General features: G+C 56.7%; 8 protein-coding genes across 8 annotated transcripts; 4 read left to right on the forward strand and 4 right to left on the reverse strand.

The window, feature by feature from the left end:
- Positions 1-394: 394 nt before the first annotated feature.
- BXZ73DRAFT_51623 (uncharacterized protein) lies at positions 395-1,387 on the forward strand (the record flags this gene model as incomplete). The annotated part of the gene is made up of 3 exons (XM_048020667.1): positions 395-674; positions 744-982; positions 1,040-1,387. Coding segments are annotated over 3 exons (867 nt in total), but the record flags the coding sequence as incomplete, so codon positions are not given.
- Positions 1,388-2,257: 870 nt separating this feature from the next.
- On the forward strand, positions 2,258-3,313 carry BXZ73DRAFT_91655 (thioredoxin-like protein; the record flags this gene model as incomplete). The annotated part of the gene is made up of 4 exons (XM_048026058.1): positions 2,258-2,260; positions 2,570-2,599; positions 2,657-2,782; positions 2,837-3,313. 4 exons carry the CDS (start codon positions 2,258-2,260, stop codon positions 3,311-3,313), a joined length of 636 nt encoding a protein of 211 aa, XP_047874917.1.
- An 802-nt stretch (positions 3,314-4,115) lies between these two features.
- BXZ73DRAFT_51613 (Rhodanese-like protein) lies at positions 4,116-5,382 on the reverse strand (the record flags this gene model as incomplete). The annotated part of the gene is made up of 6 exons (XM_048020665.1): positions 4,116-4,175; positions 4,238-4,574; positions 4,629-4,716; positions 4,769-4,965; positions 5,024-5,060; positions 5,118-5,382. 6 exons carry the CDS (start codon positions 5,380-5,382, stop codon positions 4,116-4,118), a joined length of 984 nt encoding a protein of 327 aa, XP_047874918.1.
- Positions 5,383-5,819: 437 nt separating this feature from the next.
- On the forward strand, positions 5,820-7,470 carry BXZ73DRAFT_51592 (ATPase V1 complex subunit C; the record flags this gene model as incomplete). Its single annotated transcript, XM_048020661.1, has 9 exons — positions 5,820-5,969; positions 6,032-6,283; positions 6,346-6,437; positions 6,497-6,595; positions 6,664-6,732; positions 6,786-6,878; positions 6,926-7,019; positions 7,070-7,207; positions 7,273-7,470. 9 exons carry the CDS (start codon positions 5,820-5,822, stop codon positions 7,468-7,470), a joined length of 1,185 nt encoding a protein of 394 aa, XP_047874919.1.
- A 947-nt stretch (positions 7,471-8,417) lies between these two features.
- On the reverse strand, positions 8,418-11,970 carry BXZ73DRAFT_91658 (uncharacterized protein; the record flags this gene model as incomplete). Its single annotated transcript, XM_048026059.1, has 11 exons — positions 8,418-8,843; positions 8,895-9,094; positions 9,145-9,529; positions 9,583-9,783; positions 9,837-10,295; positions 10,351-10,575; positions 10,629-10,838; positions 10,891-11,172; positions 11,246-11,542; positions 11,630-11,674; positions 11,695-11,970. 11 exons carry the CDS (start codon positions 11,968-11,970, stop codon positions 8,418-8,420), a joined length of 3,006 nt encoding a protein of 1,001 aa, XP_047874920.1.
- A 435-nt stretch (positions 11,971-12,405) lies between these two features.
- Positions 12,406-14,127, reverse strand: BXZ73DRAFT_51599 (uncharacterized protein; the record flags this gene model as incomplete). Its single annotated transcript, XM_048020662.1, has 6 exons — positions 12,406-12,579; positions 12,640-12,883; positions 12,936-13,080; positions 13,136-13,485; positions 13,539-13,960; positions 14,023-14,127. 6 exons carry the CDS (start codon positions 14,125-14,127, stop codon positions 12,406-12,408), a joined length of 1,440 nt encoding a protein of 479 aa, XP_047874921.1.
- A 998-nt stretch (positions 14,128-15,125) lies between these two features.
- Positions 15,126-15,680, reverse strand: BXZ73DRAFT_51483 (uncharacterized protein; the record flags this gene model as incomplete). The annotated part of the gene is made up of 3 exons (XM_048020635.1): positions 15,126-15,167; positions 15,231-15,497; positions 15,564-15,680. 3 exons carry the CDS (start codon positions 15,678-15,680, stop codon positions 15,126-15,128), a joined length of 426 nt encoding a protein of 141 aa, XP_047874922.1.
- A 580-nt stretch (positions 15,681-16,260) lies between these two features.
- On the forward strand, positions 16,261-21,389 carry BXZ73DRAFT_51629 (Urb2/Npa2 family-domain-containing protein; the record flags this gene model as incomplete). Its single annotated transcript, XM_048020668.1, has 15 exons — positions 16,261-16,461; positions 16,518-16,940; positions 17,001-17,541; positions 17,605-17,717; positions 17,774-18,532; positions 18,585-18,784; positions 18,836-18,993; positions 19,042-19,376; positions 19,430-19,536; positions 19,593-19,745; positions 19,799-19,965; positions 20,016-20,222; positions 20,278-20,454; positions 20,507-20,637; positions 20,694-21,389. 15 exons carry the CDS (start codon positions 16,261-16,263, stop codon positions 21,387-21,389), a joined length of 4,368 nt encoding a protein of 1,455 aa, XP_047874923.1.
- Positions 21,390-21,397: the final 8 nt, after the last annotated feature.

The raw sequence follows: 21,397 nt of genomic DNA on the forward strand, positions 1-21,397 counted from the left end.
TCTCGGTGAAGACTTGGGAGGAAATCGGCAAACTTAGTGCGAACTCTGGCGACACCATCCCTGCATTCTTTGGGCCACGACCACCCAACGTTGCAAGCGACAAGACGTCTTGGACAGCGGACACGCGCTCATTCTGGATACAGTATGTCGCTCCTGTTCTCTTGCGCGGCCGCTTCGAGCACCCGAAGTTCTACAATCACTTCATCGACCTTGTCCGCCTCATCAAGACATGCCTGCAGTTCGAGATTACCCACGACGAGATCAACGAACTACGTGAAGGGTTTGCAAACTGGGTTCTGAAGTATGAAGAGTGCGTAATTCCATTCATTCTCGTTATAATGCGCATCCGATAACCTTGCCATTTAGGCTCTATTATCAATATTCCCCCGAACGGCTCCCCGCCTGCCCTCTCACTATTCATGCCCTCCTTCACATCGCTGATAGTATTCGTGCAGCCGGACCCGTCTGGACGGCATGGGCATTCCCAATGGAGCGATACTGCGGCTCACTTTTACCGGCCATCAAGAGTCGCCGCTTTCCTTGGGCAAGTCTTGACGGTTTCGTGCTCGACTCAGCACGTCTCGCGCATATCATGAACCTCTACCGGGCCCATGAAGCCCTCTCCCTGAAGCCGGCGAAGAAGCGCCCAGTGGGCGCGGTCATCATTCCCGAATGTGAGTCCGGATTTGAATCCTTCCAACAATCATGAGTATCATGCCTGCTGATCACTTCTCTACGGTCAGATGACTCGTGCCTTTTGCTCCCGAAGCGCTCCCAAATGAAACTCGTGCCGGGATTGCGAGAACAAATCGTCAATACCCTCAGCACTTGGTTCAGAGCCATCAAGCCGGACGTCCGCCGCGCACTGCCGCCCGAGGTTCAAGAATGGGCCAAAATGCGAATCCTACCAGACGGAGATACCATGCGGGCCGCCACGAGCGGTGTCGAGCAGGACGACGCTCGGGATACGACTTGGGTTCGGGTGCGTCTTTCCAGGTTGATAATTCACCCACACACGTCGCTGACATCACTAATATAGTACGAACTCAACGTTGACAGGAACAGGAGCTTTGCGAATCGACCCATTGATTTGGAGGAGCGGACGTACTTCGGTCAGCTACAGCACGTTCTTGTCGTCAATATCGGGGCGATCCCATCAGCCGTCCCGCCCGTACCCGCAACTACTCTGCTACTCGGGGTCATCAAGATGTGCAAGATTGAAGAGAAGCATCCAAGCCTCGACATTCATTATTACAAGGATCTCGGGCGGACGCACATCGTGGACATGTCGACCGTCCAGTGCGTTGTGGGTCGTGTTTCCGATCGAGGGAGGCACGGAATCATTGACCGTAGTGGCCCGTTAGCACGCGCAGAATTTGTATCGTAGTTTGTGTGTTATATGTGTGGTCCATACGATATATACACAGAGAGCCCGCGAGTGCATGCACAATCTTGACGTTCACGATGTCGGTGGGCGCAGCGCCATCAGACGCGCGCCCTCTCTTGGATTCGCACCACCACCACTACGACCGCGACCGCGACCTCCTCCTCCTCCTCGTGCTCCCCTTCCTATCCATCTCTGCATCGTACCTAGAAGGCAGCAACCGCATCAAGACGGCCTCCTCACAACCTGCACTACAAGTGTGTTGGTTTCTCGACCTCCTTGGACCTCAATGCAACACTACTAGGCTCGTCATGGATCTGTCGCTGCTAGGATGGGAAGTGTGGTTTTGGACCAACGGTGAGTGCTGCCTTTCATTATCATGCACATCCACCATCCCGTACCCCACTCCCCGTGCCAATGTAATTTGGCATGTACCTGTGCGGAGGCCGGACACGTTGAGAGGGGGTAGATTCATGTGCGGCCAACAGCGTCCTCCAGACAGCTCAAGCGGCATGCATCTACCCTCAGGTGACGCAGCGGCGGTGCGATATCATGGCACACAAGCCAGATATTTCTCGCACTACGGAGTGCATCTCTTGTTCATGACGAGAAATGCTGACTTTTATTCAATCTGGTTGCAGGGGGCACCTCATTCCTCCACAGCGCTCGACAACGAGCAGTGGGCATGCACAGAAGTTGCACAAGACGCAGCTCAGCCCTGGGCTGCAGCGGCATGTTATCGGATGACCGTGGCAATGCTCAACGGCGAACGCTCAACATCGCACTTTGGAGCGTCATCGCCTCCGCACACACCGGTAAGAACGCCAGCCCAATCCCCTTCCCACTCTCCGTGTCTGGCGAGCCCCCAGCGCCATGGTGGGTCCGTCTCCGCCAGTCGCCCGACAACACGAAAAGCCTCGACCCCATGTCGCCCACGTCTCCCTGGAGCTCGACCGCCCGCCCGTGCCTCCCCTGCGACCGCTTTTAGAACGAGGTCGACGCGGCGGGCAAGCTGCAAGGTTCAAGCTGCAGCCGAACAAGGTCGACGGGTTCGGCGTAAAGCTGCGGGCACGCTGCTCACGCTTCGAGCGCATGCATTCAACTTGGGTGCCACGTCAGGTAGCAACACGAGCGCGAACAACCCCGAGCCCCGCAACTCGTACTGGAAGACGTTGGTCGCCCCAGCAAAGCCAGATCGTGTTATACACTCGCGAGGTCAGTACTAGTATCGCCACGTGCCCTTGGGCAACCAGGCTAAATCTCGTACTCTAGCAATCGCCTTTCTGCCACCGGGTACACATGGCCCTTGAGGAGGCCCAAGCCGAGTTCTCTTCGGTCATCATCGACTTGGCCAACAAGCCCGCCTGGTTCCTTGAGAAGGTTAACCCTATTGGAAAGGTCTGCAGCGCATCGATTGCTACATCCTCCCGACTCACCACCAACTCTGCACAGATCCCAGCCATGGCCTACGGCCACTCCTTCGGCAGCCCAGAGGACCCGTCCCCAGACAGCACCAAGCCTGCCGAGTCCCTCGTCCTCGTCCTCTTCGTTGGCGACCTCTTTCCCTACAGCGGTCTCGTGCCTACCGACCCCGCGCTCCGCGCCCGGGCGCTGCTCTTCGCGGTCAACTTCGAGGCCCGCGTCCTCGACGCCTACAAGGGCTTCTTTGGCGGCGGCGCGCCCCCGCGCACGCTGCTCGACGCCTTCGCCGCCGTCCAGGCGCGCCTGCCCCCCGCCGGGTTCGCGGTCGAGACGTGGTCGTTCGCGGACATCATGACCGCGCCGCTCCTCGTGCGCATGGTGCTCCTGCTCGAGCACGAGATGGGCACGTTCGCGGCGGGCGAGGGCAAGAAGACGCTCGCGGCGCTCAAGGAGCCGGGGTTCGCCCGCCTGATGGAGTACATTGAGAACCTGAAGGCGAGGCCGTGAGGACGGCAAGGTGCCGACGTGGTTGTGACCTCGAGGCGCGCTGCCACTGGCGATCCCCGCTCCCACCTGGGGCAGAGGCGGCGCCCCCGCCAAAGCACCCCGAGGCCGCGGCCCAAGTGGATGATCGTGCGCGCGACGTGGCTAGAGTGCTGCTTTGGCGTAGGGTCAACATGGCTTCAACACGCATTGAGATGGAGTTCAGTGTTGCGGATCAGCAATTGCGCCCCGCACATAGGACGGATATGCCGGAGTACCGTGTACAATACTAGCTAGTGATGCGAATAACACCAATGACTCGGTCGTGAGCCGAGTGTCGTTCGAACCTGGTGGATCGTCATAATCACCGCAGTTCAAGTGACTTGCAACATTTCACAATAGGTTGCTTAGGTAAGAGAGACCGCGCGCTCGCTCATCGTGAATAAGCACAAGAAAGATGGTGATTCCCTGGATCGCAACTTTCGCCTGTCACTTCACCCACCACCCACTTACTCCCCAGTTCGACGGTGATCCGTGGTAATCACCCGACATCTTCGACCGTACCACTCGTTTGTGGGCGCACAGTGATGGTACCTTCCCGGCGATTCCTGCTTTGCTTGTTCTTATATGGGTTTGTTAATATTGTTACTTATCGTGGATCGGCCTCCTTTGATGCCACGCGCTGTGCAACACCTGTTTCTATACTGTATTCTATCATTCGACGAAATTATCACGACCGTTACGAGCCTGTGTGTACGACTGTAGACGTGAGCGTTGCAATGAAGCCATATGTAGATCATGAAAGTCTTGTCTCGTGAGACGTCGGCTACAACAAATCCACCTTTTCAATTTTGCTTCCGACGCGCATCGCGTAGCCGGTCCATGACTAGTAGGGGCAGGGACCATCAGTGAAGGAAGGACGGTACGCGAACAAGACGGACAACACACCTCATCGTAGATTCCGACTTGCTCCACGCCTAACATCTTCAGGCCAAGCCAAATGACACCGGCAGTCATTCCACTTCCGCAGCTGGCGACCACTTGGCGCTTGCCGTCCAGGACTTCCTTGGCGCGTTCCGGACCAAGAGACTCGTCGAGAGCTGAAAGGAGGCTTTGGTTGGAACGCAGTCGGGTGTACGTCGCGGGCAATTCCTTTGTGTACTTGGCCGCGATGTCGTCAGGGATGGTATGCGACTCGATGAAGTGGGAGAAGGGAAGCGAGATGGAGTGCGGCATGTGCCCCGAACTGAGGCCGGGTCGGGGCTCTGGGGATGTACCGAGGAATCTAGTTCGAGAGTGAGCAAAAGCCCGACATGGTGGAGAATATCGGAGTACGTACCGTTCACTTGACCTCGCGTCGAGAACGTAAAACGCGTCGGGGTCTTTGGCAGGATCACGCTCCACGTTGGCCACTATCTGGTCGTAATCTGAGATTTGCAGGGCATTAGACCACGCTATGAGCGTGACGTCTAGAGTTACCTTTCACGGCTTGCTCGTCTAGTTGCGGTAGCGGGTATCTTGACTCTTCAATTCTCTCTGGCTCTCCACGCTCATACTCTTGCCCGTGAGCGAGCCAGCCCGGGAGACCGCCGTCCAAAATACTGGACCGAGTGTGTCCAAAGGCCCGGAACATGTACAACGCTCTCGGAGAAGAGAAAACGCCGTGCGTGTCATACCTGCAGAAGAAAAACACCTGAGGAAGAAGCTACCGCGCGAGGGGCGGGGATCACAAACAGTACGACATGTGTGGAAGGCGTGATCCGCATTTGACCTGATAGTGCCTATGCTTAGACGATCCTTCAAAATACACGAGCAATAGCTGCCTTACCACAAAATTCTCGGAACATCGCGGCGTCCGGCATCATATGCGGCAAGCCAAGGGGATGGAAGGACGCGACGCGATCAATGTTGAGGAAACGTGCCTGCGGAATGTGTATCCGTTTAAAGTCCTGGTCGGCGTTGCGAGGGCTGTTGGGCATGTGCCACGACGCGTCCAAGACTACGAGCTCAGGAGACTTCGCAGACTTGGCTCCATCTCTCATGACTTGAAGCTGGGCCGGGGTGACCACGAGAGGACAGGCGTCGCGGAACATGGTCGCGTAGTATCTGCAACCACTGGCTTTGGCTGCGAACGAGGGAGGGATCCGGGTCAGAAGACGAGCAAGCATGAGAGAGACGGAGTGAGATCGTCGCCAGCAAGCCGACAGTGACTCAGACTGCGGCGAGAAGCAAGGGCTCAGTCACTTCAATACGGGGATGAGCTTATTATTATTATTATTATTATTTTCATTCTATCCCTATGAGTCACATATGCGCGTGTAACTACACAGCTAAGAACGTATCCCAATACGGGGATGAGCGGGTTTCAAATGGATGCGCGGAATCCGGATGCGGGATGCGAAGGTCACGTGTACACCTAACCCTAAACACCAAGTATGCGATCATTGAGCCGTCGCCGCCGGATTTGGCTTGCTCGCCGCCCTCGCCATTCCGCTCGTCTCTGCGGCGCACTCTCCACTTTCCTACACTCATGCCATCCGACCAGAGCACCTGGCTCGTTGCCGCGCCCGAAACCGGCGACACCGAAGGCCTTTTTGATGAGCTCACGACCAAACTCAGCGGCAGCTCAAAGGCCGTTCTCCCGCTTAACATCTCACAGCTTGCCATTCCATCCTTCAAGGTCAGCACCCGAAATCGCGCATTATAATGGCGGTGTGTGATTGTCTGACCAACTCTCCATAGACAGGTACACTGGAATCGCTGGTCACAATCTCCGAGGGGCTCCCCAAGCAGGATGCCTTCTTTACAGCCACCGTCGCTAAGACAGTAGACACCCTCCGCAATCTCTTGAACAACGACTCCTCGAAAATGTCTCAACACATTCTGGTCAATGAGCAGCCGGTGGATACGTATCTTTTCAAGGGTTGGTCATGGAATGAGGGCCGGTATGGTGTGCACCGGGGTGTTCGGGAGATGCTTGAGGTCCTGAACAAGGTGCGTCCTCTCAAACATCTGGATCGCATCGTGAGGGTCCTCATAAGCGTGCATTTATGCAGGAGATGATGTCAATCGACAATGTCATGAAGCAGAAACTGAACAGCTACAACCTCGCCAAGGGCTCGTTAACACAGATGCAGCGGAAGAGGACGTACGCCCGTTATGCCGCTCCGCTCGTCGGCATGTCCTGATTGTAATTACCATTTAAAGCGGTAACTTGTCCGTACGATCATTGGTGGATGTCGTCAAGGCCGAGCATTTCATCAGCGACTCGGAGTACCTTCAGACAGTAATTGTCGCCGTTCCAAAGTGAGTCCAGTTTACTTTCGGGGGCTGGTCCATACGTGCATAGAACACATTTAGACAGCTTCACTCAGGAACAACGTGAAGGATTGGAACTCTAAGTACGAGCGGTTGACGCCAATGGTTGTACCACGGTCTTCGACGTAGGTGCTCAAACACAACCCGTAAAAGCAAGCTTGGCTCATCGATTGTCAAGGCTCATCGCATCAGACGACGAGTACAACTTGTACGCGGTGGTGGTGTTTAAGCGTGTGCACGACGACTTTGTGCAAAAGTGCCGCGAAGACAAGTGGGCATCATTCACTGTTTCTGTCTATTCGTACTTATGCTGTACAGGTTTATGGTACGCGATTTCGAGTTCTCGGAAGACGCCATGGCGAGGCAGAGAGAAGAGCTTCAACAAGCGGATCTTACAGAGAAGGAACTCTGGGTGAGTACATCTATATCACTGCTACGCTCTTATGCCAACCCTCGCCACAGACCGAACTTCTGCAAGTCTCGCGAACAAACTTTTCAGAGGCGTTCCAGATCCTCGCGCACCTGAAGGTGCTTGAGCTGTTCATCGAGAGCGTCCTGCGATACGGTCTCCCGGCCCACTACGTTGGCTTCCTCATCAAGGTGAGCCACTCCCCCTCCCTATCCGTGCTTCGCCCGTTCAGCTCACTGTGCACTCATCTTTTCAGCCCGAGTCGAAGATGACGAAACGCACGTTGTCCACGCTCCAGTCGCAGTTCGCTTACCTCGGGCGGCGTTCCGGCACGGCGAAGGGCTCCGCGAGCGGCGCTGGCGCGACGGAAGACTTCGGGGGAGAGTACGCGACGCTGCTCGAGCAGGAGTACTTTGACTTCGTTCTCTTCGAGATCCCCTGGATTGTGCTCTGAGCCCCAGCACCGAAACGCACGACATGACCCGCACCGCACCGATAACGATGCACGACGCCGCCGCGGACGCGCGCCGGAGGGAGGCCTCTGCACGGACTTGAATCATAATGTATTACTTCAGTGCATTTCGGCCGCTCTATATCCCATCACATACCCTGTTTCGCGTTGAGCCCACCGGCGACCATAAGAGATCGTTCGAGACAGTGCCAGTTCTCGGAGCTACATCTCCACACACGGAAAGTAGGGATAAATGTCCAATTTTGATTCGACGACACTGCGTGCGATAGGATACTAATAAATCGGACGGCCGACCAGCCCCAGTCCCCTAAACTAGCGACTAGATAGGATAGGATCGTATCGACACATCTTTTAGCTGCTGCTGCTATGTTACAACGGAATGGACGCGAGCAGAGGGAGTTAGGTACGAAGTACGGGAGACTCGAGGAAGAGAGGGAGAGAGATACGTGGTGACAAACTGGCACAGCAGTAAGATGGGCACGACAGATGGAGACAAATCTTGGCGAGGCGCGATGGAGAGATTCAGGCGCGGAAAGAGATAGTGGAGACTGAGTGAGGGAGGGAGAGGGGAGGATGGCCCACAGGACGCGTGGAGGGAGCGGACGAAGGCGATTTCGAAGTCTAGAAGCTAGTAACGTAGTAGTGATGCGCGGACGACGGGACTGGACTTTGCAGTGGGGGACGTGAGGCGCGTGGAGGAGCGTGAATGGAGGAGCCAGAAGACGAGGACCAGGGCCACGACACGGAACGTTGGAAACAAGACGGAGGAAGATCGGAGCAGGCAGTGTCACGGTGTATGTACATCCAGCGTCGCGCACTGCGGCGAGTCCGTTACTGGGACCACAAACGCGCTTTTGGGAAACGATCGTCCGGACGATGTTCGTCCATCTACAGCATGTGTTTGCGCGCGGCGCGTGCATGACGGTCTCTTAGAGGCCGAGGTTCGAGATGACTCTCGAGACGTCGTCGACGGCATCGTCGTCGTAGTTCATACCCGTTCGGCCCATGGCGTGGCTGGACCCGTTGCCGATAATTGACCCACCGGCGGCCGCTCCGCGAGACCCACCAGGAGGACCGTACACGCTGGGGAACAATGGAGCCGTGACCGAAGTCGGACTGGAGGTGCCGTTTGTCCCGGTGGTGTCGGGCGAGTCCGGACGAGAAAGGCCGGAACCCCGATGGGCCTCGCTGATGCGAGTCAGCGAGAACGTCAAGTCAAGTGATTGCGCGCGATTTGTGAGAGCGCGGGGCTTCGATAGCTGGTGATCCTTGAGCTTGGACTCCAGCAAAGAGTCAGATCCGCGCTTCAGAGCGTCTTCAGCAGTGTGGTGGGTGCGATGCGGAACGCTCGGTCCCTTGGTGACCCGTCAGACGGCAACAACATGGAGGTGAACGTGTGTGCTTACGATGGGCATAGGCGGCCAGTAATCGCTGTTGGATGCTCCCGGCATGTAGTTCGCCTGCGAGTCGAAGTCGTCTTCCTCCTCGAGATGATAGAAGTACGACGGTGAGTTGTTGAACAGCGCCTTGACATCTGGGGAGGAGCTCGCGAGACGCAAGCGCCTGTCGATCATCGACTCCGATGGTCTGCCCAGGTCGGCAGAGTCTATCACTGTCGTCAGCAACGATTCCACAGAAGCGGAAATATGGACGAACTTTGGTGGCGCGTACGAGCCGTCGAAAGGACCTTGCTGTCGAAGTGCGGGAAAGCGTCGGTAAAGGAGTCCCCGCGCTGGTGAGTGCGCGACGTGGCCGATGGGTACACGTGAACATTGTGCTCGATGAGGAACTGTTCAAGCATCTCCCGGGCAGTGGCCAGGTAGTCACTGTTACTACGTTGGCACCGGAACTTGAACGAGCACTCCGTGAGCGCCTCTCCCATCGAGCCGTTTGCGACGGAGGACTTGACGTTAGGCAGGATGGCGACTTGCAGGTCGCGCTTCACGCGGTCAACGAAACCGAGGAAGTCCTGCGACTGGCAAATCCTGGCCAGGTCGGGATGGGGCGGTACGGCCATGTCAGCCTCAAACGGCACATGATCCTGCGATGGGAGTCAGTTCAGTGAATACAGGCGATGGTAGAGAGCAGACGTACGAAGAGCATGGTGGCAGCGATCTGAACCTGCGACTCGGGGCCAAAGATGGTGACGAGATCCGATGCCATCTCCTTGTCAGGGAAGCGCATGGTGCAGTTCGTCTTCGCCTCGATGTCATGGATAAAGATAGACTTCTCTCCAAGAAGGGTGCGGTGATACCGCCGAGGAATAGACACCGTCTCGTTGATGTAGTCCTTATCCTGGACAGCAAACGCGTGAGCAATAGGCTCCGAACCGAGTGCAACCGACATACCTTCGGATTCACGAGTTCCATGACAGCTTGCTTCAGGTTGTCGAGGTTCATGGCGTTCTTAGCAGGCGTACGAGCGATGACGTTGTCCTCGTTGTCATTGTAGCCTCCCATAGCCGCGAACTCTTCGGCGTTAGAGAACTTGACGTAAACACCATACTTCTTCATGATGCGCTGGATGCTGCGTCCGCCGACACCAATAATGCGCTTGTGATACGACTCTGGAACGTGGAACGAGACCTCTGCGGGGAGTTCCTCCTGGAGTAGCGTCAACCCCTGGAGAACTGACACGTCGCTACCAGCGATGTCGATGAGGAAGTTATGTTCGTTGAAGGTCTCAAACTTGATCTTCACGTTCGTGGTCTGCATAATCTTGTTGATCTTCCCGTTCTTCTTGCCGCTGATGAACTCGCGGTGCTCGTTGGCAAGCTCGATTTGGAAGCGTATCTCATGGTGGAAGGTCTACAGGTCGAGTGAGCATAAGTTCCGGACATGAAACACCCCGTCCCCGACTGACCTTGACTATGTCAAGCTCAAGGAGCATCGTTACCGCCGAGCGAACCTCGTGCTCCAGTCCGTGCATCTCGAAGCACATCCCCTTGAAGACGATCTCCGCGCCGGTGGCGTAAGACACCTGCTTAAGGATCATGGAGACTTGAGAGGGGTTCAAGCTCGTGGAAGGCATGAGGGCGTTGAACTGAGCCGGCAGCAGCCACAACGACGCGACATAGAATTGACAAGCCTGCGGATAACCATGAGCGCATGTTCCAAGATTAAGGCACGTCCTCAACGTACCAGTTGCATAATAGACCTGATGGTACGCTGAACGTTGACTCGGTTGTCGCCGATAACCGTGATTAAACTGGTGGAGCTACCGATAGGAGGGAATTGAATGAAGGTGGCATTGTCGTGCATCAAAGTCTTCAGGTCCTCGGCACGTTCGGTTACCATCCAGTCCATCTTGCGAGGGAGGATGGCGCTGTCTCGAGAGATGAGCTGCTTCCCCTGTTCCCACCCCGCGTTAGCCGAGAGATGACACTTCAAGATGGCTGCGCACCTTCGTCAGGGACATCTGTAGCAACATGTCGCGCGCCCGTTGTACTCCGAAGAACTCCCCCGTGATCCAGATGGTGTTCATGTTCGCCTTATTCTGGGCCGTTGGGGAGCCGTTGGGCGGCGACGGGTTCATGTCGGGGCCTACAACTCCCTGCAGGGGAGAAGGGAAGTAGATGTTCGTAGCCGTCTCCTCCTGGATCGTCTGCAGCACATTGCGCTTCCGCCCGGCGATGATAGAGTGAAGCGTGTTCTCAATCTCGCAGAACTCGGCGTGCAGTCCGCTCTGTTCGTTGAACGAGGGTTCAGCGGGGTGCTGTGGTGGCATGGGTTGAAACGGGAGGGGGAGGGACACTCACCAACTCATCGAGCATGACCAGCAGACGCACACGCGCAAGGTCGACCGAGTCCCCATGCCCTGTAATGACGAGCTCGCACACCCTCTCCGACTCGAGCCCAGTCCACCCCGCGGTACTGGTGATCCCATCCGGCAGCGTGCGCGTGGAGAGCGAGAGCGGACTGTTGACCACCGCTATATGCGCGTACGTCTGCGAGGCGATGTCGTCCAACCGCCGGCGGACCTCCGGCTTAAGCGCGGGCTTGGACGAAGGAGAATCGAGGATCTCTGAGCGCGCGACTCTGATGGAGGCTCGGTTCTGGCGTTCGCAACAAGCGCGGGGGGAAGGGATGAGTGACCAGTTGGGGCGGGTGGCTGGGGAAGGGGGCAAAAGAGTGGCGCATACCTGGATGGGAGAGCCCTTGAGCAGCATGCCCCTAGCTAACATGACCTGGGGGTATGCCCCGAGACCTGGAAGTTCCACGAGCGACCCTGGTCGGCGGGCGTGAACGAGACGTGGACGCCGTGGATGCTCATAGCGAGCATGGCGAGCTTCTGGAGCGCATCGTAGTCGGCGGCGGACGCGGAGCCTTGGGGGTCTGCGAGGCCATTGGGAGGCTGTTGGATCTGGGAGTAGGAGCTTGCGCGGCGCAGCTCTGAGCGGGGGTGGAAGTCAAGCGAATTGGTGGGGGAATGAGCGTGTCGTAGACGACGAGGGTAAGTGAAAGATGTGGTGTAGATTTCCATAGCCTGTCAAGTCCTTGGATGCGCTTGAATGTGGATAGACGATGCGAGTGTAATACAGCAGGAGCGAGCAGGAGAGCGGATGAGGTGTAGGGAGACAGGGGGGTATGGAGACGGAGGGGGTATGGACAAAGTGGTATCCGAGAGAGGGCCCCGCGCAGCCTCGAAGAAGAGAAGGAGGCCGGTCGTCGTCGTGAAAGAAGGACGAAGAGCGAGAGCAAACGTATAGGAGCAGTGAAAGGAGTCGATGAAATATCTCGGCCCTCTGGCCACCCAGCGCTGGCCCGGCGCCTGCACCCAGCTCCGCCAGCCGCCCGCTGCCAGCCTCTGTCATACAGACCTCCAAATTTTAGCCCCCCAGGCGCACCCCTCTCCCCGTAATCGATCGTGGGGCATACAGACAGGCGGGAAAACATCGCTCGGCATTCGCTGTGTCTACTACAATACTGCGAAGCCCTCCACCGGCTGCCAGTCGTTGTTGATGTCCTCCAGGTCGAACAACTTGGAGAAACAGCGCAGCCCGGGTGTCGAGAAATGGCGGTATGGCGAGTTCCGGTCGAGCTTGACCCCGCACCGATAGCAGAAGTGCTGCCCGCACTTTGCACATGTCATCTACAGATCGACTCCGATCAGCGTCGCGGCCCTTCATAAAGACACTCCGGGGGTACGCACATGATTGCACCCTGAGTGTTTCTCATAGCGCATTTCGCAGCCTGGGCATGGTCTTCCCATCGACTTTTCGACCCACTCGTAGAACGCCCGTTCTTGCTCGAAGTCGGTGACGAGCCTTTGCAACGGGATCTTGCCGTAGCGCAGCTCCATGGCCCTCTTCTCTTTTGATCCATCTTCCAGCGCCATGTATTCAAGCAGGATGGCTTTAGTGGCCGAGATCGGACAGTTTGCGACCGGACCATGCCTGTAGCCATGTCAGCGCGCATGATGACGGAAGAATATGGAGGCTAACATACCATGTCCGCTTGCAGTAAGCACAGAATGAGTATCCACAGTTCGAACAAGTCCGCAGGCGGGCCCAGGGCGAGTCCTCCTCGACATTGGCCTGACGCGGCACAGGAGTCTGGCACATGGCCATCGGGCAATGAACGAGGGTGGGATCTGTCCGCCAACGTCTGATGAATTGTCTCGTGTGAATCGACCCGACTAGGCTTACCTTTCTCTAGATCCCGCTTCATGTGGAGCCATTTCCATCGCAGGATCTCCTCCTCGGTGACGATACGCCGAACTTCCTCCTCGGTGGCCTCCTTATGCTCCTTGACACAGCCAGGGTCTGGACAACCGACACGGCCAACCTCGCCCTCTTTAATGCAGAGTTTCCAGAAATCCTCGAGACAGGAGCGACAGAAAACGTGAGAGCAGGAGAGCATGATGCAGTGTGCGCCCTTGATAGAAGTCAGACACACTTCACACTCGTAGGAGTTCTGAGAGAAACGCGCGGCGTCGGTTGACGTGCTGTATTTCTCCAGAGCGGGTAGGAGAAGGGTGGGAGTTGGGTGAAAGATGCTGATTGAGCACTTAGCAGGGTAGGCTCCTGGGTAGGAACGAAGACGGCGTACCGAATGACACGCCTGCCACTGTCCAGCGACGTCAATGACAACTCCTCCAAAAATTCGCCGCTCCTGATCCATTCCACCCAGGTATAAAGGACGCCTTCACCTTCTGACCACTTTGCGGCAAGGAGCTCGAGGAATGACGTGCCTTCGGTGGCCATCCATGAGTGCGTGGCATGAACAGCTCGTATTTGTGGAGGCATGAATGGATAGGTGCGGGGTAGACATAAGTCAAGTGAAATTGGAGGAAGGGTAGAAAGGAAGAGGAGGCGAGCATTCTGCGTAACGTCTTGAGGCGTGGACGACATGTCGTGCTTTAACGCTTCGTCCTGCACCGTAACAAGTGTGGGTTCAGAGAACTCCACAGGAACCTCGAGCCTGATATTTTGACCAGATGCGCCCGAAGATATACAGGCGGGATAAATCGACTGCAAGTGAGGCCCCTGTTAATGCATGCAGTTATGGCACATTGAACGATGCTAGCGCTCACTTCTAGCACCTCCCGCTCCTCCTGCTGCATCGCCGCGCATTGTTCGAGATCGATACCGTCCAATGGTGCAATCGTGGTGCTTGCTGTTCGTGTCGTAACGGGCATAATAAACGTGATCGAGAGTGAGCCTGAGTGAGCGTACTGAGAACTTTTGCGGGGCTGCTGAGGCACAAAATCGCTCGGCGTCGGGTCAAGATTGCCAGTGCTGACTTGATAAGCTGCCACACCCCAGACAATTCATCTGCCTTTCTCCGTGTCAATCCGAATAGGAGGAGGGTGAGGATGAGGAGGACTGGGAAGGGACGGCCACTGGCCTCCGACCAGACAGGCAGGAGACCGAGTGTGCGAGCCCGCGGGACGCGGCAAATGAGCGGCTTATCGCTTCGACCGATCCGGCGATGACGTAGCGTGCCGGTCCAATCGCCATCTCACGCTTCTTGCCGGTCACAGTGGATGCCGAGGGGTCACCTCGGCAACATGGCCGTGACGCTCTAAGCTTTCAGCCAATGCCAATTACGGACCCAACCTCCCTGCAACATGGCTGCGCCCGCTGCCAACTCGCAGCCTCCTCGTGTCCAACAGCGGCCCAGTCTCTCGTGCACTCTCCGGGCCATCGCTGCTTTCACTCGACACATCTCATCAATCGCAGTGTGACACGAGCCCCACTGGAGGTTAAATGAGCCTACCTTATTCGGTGGCTCGATGCTAGGCTGAACCGCCGGGTGATCCTGCCACGGTGTGTTTTGCAGAATCTCGTATCAAAGGAATCCCGGCATCCCCCCAGTCCCGTATCAACCCCGTCTGGACGTGTCGCTGGTGCCGGTGGTTTTGTGTTGGTGTGTACTGCGGGTTAGCAACGTTCCCGAGTCCACACGAGATATCCCGAGGAGCATGCGATACACAAGTACAGCCGATATGGCATGCAGTCATGATATACAAATACTGGTTACCCTGCTTGATACCCAACCGAAAGAGCAACACAAACCCCGATAAAAGGACGACCTAAGAACCCCGAGAGATCATGCGGAAATGACTTTGTTGACCGGCAGCGATGGTCGTGAGGTTTTTTCCGACAAGCCGTAGTACAAAGGCCGGGCTCGGCCTCATCCCGCACGAGGGCACTTTTCCACTCGTGTGAGAGCACCCTGTGACGGGCAACTCCGGTCAACATCAAGGCAATCTGCCCTGCTACAGCAGCGAGGACGAACTTTGGGGAGCAGTAGCGCATCTTCCAGGCTACGAACGATGATTATGGCCCAGTGGTGGCAACTCGAACTTCCTGGACCGCGCTTGCGGTTATGACTGTTGACGAGCTCGACTGCAGTGTCGCTATACGCCTCGAGAGAACGGAGTACATTGTCATTGACTTGCCCCAGCAAGATTTTGCCGCCATACGGGCCGGACGGATGATTACCGGTCAAGGGGACGCGCCGTGTCACCCTGGAGTCGTACCGACCGGTGAAATCAACGCACGCCTGTCCCCATGGGAGCAGCATGTCAGTTATTCAGTAGTGGTAGGCAATGTAGCGATACACCCGTACCTCATACACAGTGGCGTATGCACGGTCATTGGCCTCGTAGCTCACAGCAAGCGTCCAATGTTTGGGCGCATTTTTCGAAGGAGCCTCATACCACACAAGCCATAGATACGAGCCCATGATACTGTTCAGGGGGAGTGTGAGGATACGCCTTTGACATAGCAGGCTGAAGAGATGGCACTCACAGAGGTTGAGCAAGTGGAGCGGCGGTATCAAGACGAGTACTCCTGAACTGTGTGTGAGAAATGACGGGACCTGTTCGTGGATGCAGGATAAACCTTGGAGAGGTAGTCTCGGAGTCGTGGGCAGGGAGAAGTATAGTCACCACAGCTGGTGCATGCGGGTCGATGGCGGTGGGTGGGACAGATAAAGGAGAGGTATATAAGGGTACAATCGATGCAGCCGAAGAGAAATGGGGAACAGAGGCTCGCCGGCAGAGGGCATCTGTGAGCGTCTTGGGCCATTCAGCAAAGCAACCGCTCCGCGGCGGTTTCGGAGACGTCCATCGAGCGCCTCCCGATCACATCTCGGGCACGTGCCCTGCTTTTCTTCTGCCGCTGGCCTCTCGCCGTTCGCGGTCGTGTTTTTCATCTCGTCCTCTGCCCCGGTCTCATGTCCTGCTGAACCTCCACCGAATATCGCAAGCAAGGCCTACCGCTTCTGGCACGAAAGTAGACACTCGCTTCCTCCGGTCTCCGACATGTCTGGCCCTCAAAATGCGCAGGACTTCATCCGTGCGCTCAAAGCAGCCACGGACCCCCCACAGGCTGGAGGTCCCTTGAAGATCGAGATTGCGCGCCAGGCATGGGATAACACGTCCATGTATGTGCCAAACAAAGCGGAGGCGATCGTGGAATGGCTACTTTCTATCATGCTGAAGGACAAGTCGAGGCCACCGTACGTCCCCTTCTCGTTTTTCCTGGCCTTTCACTAGACTTATCAGACACCAGCTCCGAGAATCCGCTCTACGACTCTCGTTTTTGGGGTCTCTTGTCTGATGTCCTCTGTGTTCCTCATGCTGCAAGAGCAAGCGACCACGGAAGAGCGATCCGAGCCTGGATGGTACCCCTCCTGAACCGCATCCCCATTTCCCCAATCGTCCTCTCCTACCTTGAGGCATATCACTCTGGATGCAGGGATGCAGTCTTCGGGTTTGAAATCGCCGCACGGTGCATCGCGGTCCTCTGGCCTCTCGCTGCCCCCAAATTCAACCCTGAAACGTTGCTTGAGAGCTTTGGTGCGGTTATTCGGCTCGGCGCGAGCGCGAACGCGCCAGTTTCGCCATTCAACCTGCCTCAAACATTAGACGTGTCTCGCGCGCTCACCGCGATCGTCTCTTCATATCGCTCCTGTCTTGCCAACTGGGCGGCCAAACGGAAGGTGCGTGGTCTGAAGGTGTTCTTCCCGGGGAAGACGGACGGCTGAGGTCATCTCTGCTAGCATTTGTACACGTTGTTTCTCGGGCGACACCTGTCTTCCTGGCTGCAGTTCGTGTCGCAACACCGAGAAGGTGAGGTGGGGACCTTGATCGCGGACATCTACGATGCCGGCATCGAGACTATGTTTGGGCTAGAGACGATGAAGCAGGCGGCAGCCGACCACAAGCACGATGCAACGTTGTCAGAAGCCTTAATGGCCGTGCCCCCCGATTGCTTCGAGGCTGTCCTTCGCAGTCTTCCTATGCTTTTCGGCTCCTACGTCCAGAGCATCAAGCGGCATAAAAACGCCATATTCAGCCAAGGATCCAGTCACGCTGCAAGCCATATCGCCGAACAAGTACAACGTGCCGCCATGTCGTTGTATGCGGACTGTATCTCTTTTGCGCGGAAGGTAGACGATCTGCCTTCGTGGGAGTGTCGAGTACTACTACTAGAAGTCGTAGAACGGGACAACCTGGTAAATGCGGCCGACGAAGATTCACAGGCACTGCTTGGACAGGAGAGAGACTCTGCCTTGCAAACGTTGGGAGACTCATGGAACGGTTCGTACATACTCGCGTTTGTAGTCATTACGTACGCGCTCAAATATATCCCGTTTCACCCAGAGCAATATGCTCAGCGAAATGATTGTGCTGTGAAGCTCCTGGCATCTCTTACACGACTCGACTACGACTCTACGTCTCCCTCATTTGCGCTTGTTTTACCGAAGATGGTGGCGGTGAGCTTTGATGCTACGATGGTCCGTCTTCTCGAGCCAACATTCCCAAACACCAGATGCATCGCAATGTGCCTTCCGCAACGCAATTCCTCAAGCTTCTTGTAGAGTACGACTCGAAGACGCGAAGCATACCATCCTTCATCGGGCACGTTTGTGAAGCCTTCTCCTCTCGTCGCCTCCAACGGATCCCTGGGGGTGCTAAAGCGGCCTATCGCATCGCTTGCAACGGGCCGCTCACCAGCATTACCTTCTACGACGAGCTCGCCCGCGCAGTCCACAACTTCCTTACGCCTGGGCAAGTTCTGGGCGCGATCCAATACGTCGCACAGCGCCTCGAGGACGCATACACCGGCTTTCTCGACGGCGCGGCGCGGCGCGCAGCCGATAGCGGAGATGGTGCGCGCAAGCGGCGCAAGAAGGACCGGGACCGGGACGCCCATGAAGAGAGCGGCGAAGACGACGGCCACCTCGCCGTATCGTTCGTACTCGTCGCACGGACCGCAGCCGCGGTGCTCCGGGCGATACCACTGCACACGCTCACAGAGGACGTACGCGCGGAGGCAGAGCGGGCCATCCTCGGTGTGCACGCTGCGGTCGTAGGGCGGGCGCTGGCGGACGGGTTCGGAACTGGGCAGGGTGGCCGCCGCGAGTCTTGGTCGTGGCAACTCGTGTTGGCCGGAGCGCTGCGGCTGCACTATAGCCTAGCCTTGACCCACGGATTGCCTACGCAGCCACCGCTCGAGCAGGAGATTGCCGAGGTGACGCTTAGCTGCGTAGAAGATGAGGGCGTCATTCCCGAATTGGTAGTGGAAGTAGTGAGTGAGCTATTGATGTGTTCAGCAGTCAAGACTGACTATGCACTTTTAGTTGCGGACCTTGATGCACCATTGCACTACCTCCACTTTTGACCACTCCTCCCTGTTTGAGCAGTCGCTCAACTACTTGGCTGCACACCTACCGAATGCAGAGAATACATGGTCCGGAAAAGCGCATCTTCTGGAGTCACACTCGACAGGTGCTGTGGCTGCACTGCAACTTCTTGTAGATCGCTGGTTACCAGAGTTTGAGTAGGTCGACTACACCCGTTGAACACGCGCCGGTATTGATATTTCTTGCAGCGCTTGGGCCAGCATCCCGCAGCTTCAACGCCTCTGTCGATTGCTGATCAGTAGCGACTTGAGCTCGTTCAGCGCAGGTACACAAGCTATGAGCCTTCGTTCCATTTTGGTCACTACCCTTCACGATGCGCAGTTCTGGGAAATGTCAAGGCTACAAGGTGCGAACGGGTTCTATGAAGTTGAGCATCAGCTAACGAGCAGATTAGACTCTTTCCTGACCGTTCTCAACGAGCAGACCGTCTCCCTTGACGAGATCGATCTGGCGAAGACCGTTGCCTCTCTATCCGCCAAATCATCGCGTCTTCCAGCCGACGCGATACAGAGCATCACCTCCGCATACAACGTGCTTGCTTTGACCCCCTTGGAGTACATTCCGCGGTCAATGCATTTAGCCTTCCTCAAACGAGGTTTCGCAGCCGACGCGGCACTGTTGTCAACCCTGCGGTATGCAAAGAAAGTCCGAGTTTCTGAGTCTCAGCTGGTGGTTGTGCGAGAGGTATTATGTCGATCAATGGCCTATTTGGACACAATAGAGTCCCTCGTAAGCATTTCACCTTCCTTTGGTATGAATCTAGAGCTCATTTTAGCTCTCAGGCAGACTCGGTGTACTGGCCTTACGTGCTCGCTTCGGACCAGGGAGTAGCCGATAACACCAGTGGACTTACCTCTGTAACGAAGGACCTGATTGACATGTACCAAGGGTGAGTCTTTGCGTGTCCTGTGTTCTCGGGAAGCAAGGTCGACCTTGGATTTTCAGATCTCTTCTGCGCTCAGCGAAACGAGCTCCGGAGCCCCTCACTGCTCTTGCGAGTAAATATGCTCAAGGATTCACTTCGAGGACCCCGAGCATGTCCGAAAGGGCGGCTCTGCTGCTTGTGGACAGTATCGTTCAGGGAGTTCCCGCTTCATCGTGAGTTGGTTCCTTGAAACGATGTGAAGACGAAAGTAACCACCGAGTATCAGACTACCAACCCAGTGCGTTGATGGGATCCACGCGCTCCACACAAGTATGGTCAAGTTCACCACGATGGTCTCTTCCGGCACCTCAACGGGGAGCATTCCTTTCAACGAGTATTCACTGGACGTCTGGTCTCATGTGCGCATTCTTGGTCACTGGCTTGGCCTTGAAGGTAGGTTGGGCCATTCACGTGCGTGCATGCCATGGAACTCATTTTGATAGCAGATAGATTACCTCAGATCAGCAGGAAACTCGCCGAGAGGCTACTATCGCATTCAAATGATATGCAACAAACTGTCGCTCTAGCACCGATGATCGTGTCCATCTTGTTTGGGGAAATTAACGCCTTGGACTCAGAGCATACGGGAGAACATATCGAGTATGTTGTGGTAACCTACATCGCTTTGGTCCGCATATGCGGACTTCCAGGTACGTCTACGTGTTTTACCTCATCTAGACATTTCCGTGATGACATTGCGAGTAGCCCTATCTGGACTTGACACAAGGCTAGCGACTGCTTGCAAAGCGCTCCCTACATCCGCTTTTGCGGCCATGCTGGATGTTGTCTATGAAGAGCTTCCTACACAAGGAAAATTGGGCCCTGAAGACGTGTCCAGCCTCGTACATTTCTCTGCTCTTCTTTTGCACGATGCACCAGAAGGTAAATCTCCTTCAATTGCGCCGAGGGTGACTCAGCTAAAAGTTTGTTGCAGGTACCTCCAAGACATGCCAAGCGTTCGCAACGAAGTGCTTGAACCTCTTCGCCGACGACCGTCGGTTCATCGACATTCCTGCTGTCCGCCACGAAGCTCTGGACTTCGTATTCATGCAATGCAGCGACCGGGTAGGACCCTCACACGGACTTCGTATACATCATGCTAACGACTGTGCACTTGCCAGCCCGCATCCCTCCGCACAGCTGACCTCTCCGGCATCTGGTCCTTCATCGGTGCTCTCCTATCAGGCTCCCAGACGCACGACGCCTCTACCGACCTCGCCGTCTTCCACGGCATCGTCAACACGCTCAGCGCCCTCGTCCGCCTGCGCCGCGACCTCCTCCTCCAGACCCTCCCCCACCTTGGCCAATCTCTCCGCCAGCTCGTCGCGTGCCTGCGCGCCCCCCGCCCCCAGCTCGGGGGGAAGCAGAGCCGACTCGTCATGGACAGCCTCCCGCGCTGGGTCGCCGCGCCTCCACCCTCGTCCACCTCCGCCTCGTCCACCTCCGCACCAATCGGCGCGGCAGAGAGCAAGGCCCTCGCACGCCTGCTCACGACGCTCACGACGAAGACGCTCGTCCGCGCGCCGCAGCGGGAGCAGCAGCAGGGGCAGCAACAGCCGGCGTCGCTCGCGCGGCCGTTCGCGCGGCACGCGGCGTACGTGCTCACCGCGTACGCGGGCGCGGTCGCGGACCCGCTGTGCGTGCTCGCCGCGCCGGTGCGGCGGGAGCTTCTGCCGGGCTTGTGTGCGCTGTGCGAGATGCTTGGGGAGCACAGCAGGGACGCGGTGATGGCCGCGGCGCTCGACGCGGGCGGGAAGGCGGCGATGAAGGCGCTGTGGAGGGAGTACGAGAAGCAGCGGTACGTCGGGAAGGGGTGATGGATGGA

This window comes from Epithele typhae, assembly GCF_022376455.1.
Source record: "Epithele typhae strain CBS 203.58 chromosome Unknown BXZ73scaffold_49, whole genome shotgun sequence".
NCBI classification, from domain to species: Eukaryota; Fungi; Basidiomycota; class Agaricomycetes; order Polyporales; family Epitheliaceae; genus Epithele; species Epithele typhae.